The sequence below is a fragment of the Triticum urartu genome, chromosome 7 (assembly GCF_003073215.2).
Source record: "Triticum urartu cultivar G1812 chromosome 7, Tu2.1, whole genome shotgun sequence".
Taxonomy (NCBI): Eukaryota; Viridiplantae; Streptophyta; class Magnoliopsida; order Poales; family Poaceae; genus Triticum; species Triticum urartu.
In genome coordinates this window covers 648,855,507-648,857,595 of record NC_053028.1, presented here as the reverse complement: position 1 = coordinate 648,857,595, position 2,089 = coordinate 648,855,507, and the positions used below count along the sequence as shown (strand labels likewise).

The window sequence follows — 2,089 nt, the reverse complement described above, 5'->3', positions numbered from 1 at the left end:
TCAGGTTTAAGCCCAATCCGGTCATAGTCTGTAGCGACTCCCAAGGCGGCGACACGATCCAAGAGCTCGTTTAGGGAAGAGAGCTCCATTGGATCCATCTGCTTGGCGAATTCCGAGCCAACGTGGAGGCTGTTTTCGATGACCCGAAAAGTCAGCGTCGGTGCAGCGTCCGAACAGGCGGTCATAATAAAACTGCCTAGCCGGAGAGTTTGGCCGACAGCCAGGGCTCCCCTGGCGGTAATGTTGTTTTTAACAACGAGATGAGGCATCCTTCCTTACAGCGACGGCACAGAGGAACTCTCAATGAAAGCACCAATGTCGGTGTCAAAACCGGCGGATTTCGGGTAGGGGGTCCCGAACTGTGCGTCTAAGGCGGATGGTAACAGGAGGCAGGGGACATGATGTTTTACCCAGGTTCGGGCCCTCTTGATGGAGGTAAAACCCTACGTCCTGCTTGATTTATTCTTAATAATATGAGTTGTACAAGAGCTGATCTACCACGAGATCGGAGAGGCTAAACCCTAGAAGCTAGCCTATGGTATGATTGTCTGCTGTCCTACGGACTAAAACCCTCCGGTTTATATAGACACTGGAGGGAGTTAGGGTTACAAAAATTCGGTTACAAAGGAGGAGATATGCATATCCGTATTGCCTAGTTTGCCTTCCACGCCAAGTAGAGTCACATCCGGACACGGGACAAAGTCTTCAATCTTGTATCTTCATAGTCCAACAGTCCGGCCAAAGAATATAATCCGGATGTCCGGATACCCCCTAATACAGGACTCCCTCAAGTAGCAAAATCATCCATTTCACTCACATAAGGCGAACCTTGCGGCTTACATGATGTGTTTGTCATGACCTCAAAATCCCTACCAAAAGAAGAGGAAGAAGAAGCTCCATTAATTGCAGTTACCAGAGCTTGATCTAGAGCTACCTACAAGAACACCAAAAAGAAGATGAAGAAAAAGAAATTACTACAGCCCTACTTCCCACAAGACAGCAGGTACTAAAATTGTTGAGCTGCAGTAGAAAATATGGCGGAATCCCTATTCTACCCTCCACCAACCAGGTGTGGCCTCTTATGTACAGCATCCACGCAGGGGTAGATTGGTCAGCACGCAGCAGCTGGCAATTGGCTCTGCTGGTTCACCGATTTGCCTTCGCCAGGGGGCAAATTTCCAATCACGCCCTCCACTCCATGGCAGCCGAACGAGGAGGGTGAAACGGGGAAGTGCTAGGCTAATAGTAGAGCGCGGCATCGTCGTCGTCGGTGGCCTGGCAGCCGGGGTCGGAGAGGCCGAGGAGGAGGCGGCGGAAGTTGGCCACGGCGCAGGGGATGCGGAGCGCTCCTGGGTGACCGTAGCCGTACTCCTGCGCGGAGCGCCAGAGCAGGGCCTTGAACGCCGGCTGGCCCAGGAGCTCGGCGCGCACGGCGAAGCGCTCCACGGGGCCGCCCTCCTCGCCGACGCACACCGGCACGTGCCCCTGCGGCACCCGCGCGCCTCTGCTGAGCCTTCGCGCGCCGAAGAATGAGGACGAGGGAGAGGAGACTGCGGAGGAGCCCTTGGCCGCAGCGTCGGGCCGGAGCGGCTGGTACGCGGCGGCTGCGCAGGCGTCGGCGGCGGCCACGCGGGAGAGCCGGCTCAGCAAGCGCTTCATGTTGTTGCTGCTTCGGTCGACGGCGGAGACCTCGAGACTCTTGGAAGCGGAGGCGGGTTCTTGGCGAGGGATGAGACTAGAGGTGAGTGAGAGGAAACAAGGCGTTTGTACTGAGGCGGCCATGGTGGCTCCTCCTTATATAACGGGAGAGCTGGAGGTTGTGCGGCGTTGCACAGGTCCTCTTGCCATTATTTTTCTCCGTTGGCATTTACAAATTCATTGCTTGGAATGGAATGTATCACCTCTGTTCCGATTACAAGACATTTTGTATATTTTAATATAAACTACATACAGAATAAAATTAGAGACTAAACACAGTAAATCACGTCTATATACATCTGATTCAGAATTCTTTTAGAATATCTTATAGTTCGAAACCGAGTGAGTAGAATTTATTTAGCAAGCCTGCTTCGGCTACAAGACGTTGCTT

General features: G+C 53.1%; 1 protein-coding gene across 1 annotated transcript; it reads right to left on the bottom strand.

Annotated features, from left to right (window-relative positions):
- Positions 1–792: 792 nt before the first annotated feature.
- Positions 793–1,766, bottom strand: LOC125522855 (auxin-responsive protein SAUR71-like). The gene has a single exon (XM_048687895.1). It carries the CDS (start codon positions 1,657–1,659, stop codon positions 1,240–1,242), a length of 420 nt encoding a protein of 139 aa, XP_048543852.1. The 5' UTR covers positions 1,660–1,766; the 3' UTR covers positions 793–1,239.
- Between the last annotated feature and the right edge of the window lie 323 nt (positions 1,767–2,089).

Bases quoted from the DNA above. Each gene is read 5' to 3' on its own strand.
- LOC125522855 (XM_048687895.1), bottom strand. From the start codon at position 1,659: ATGAAGCGCTTGCTGAGCCGGCTCTCCCGCGTGGCCGCCGCCGACGCC.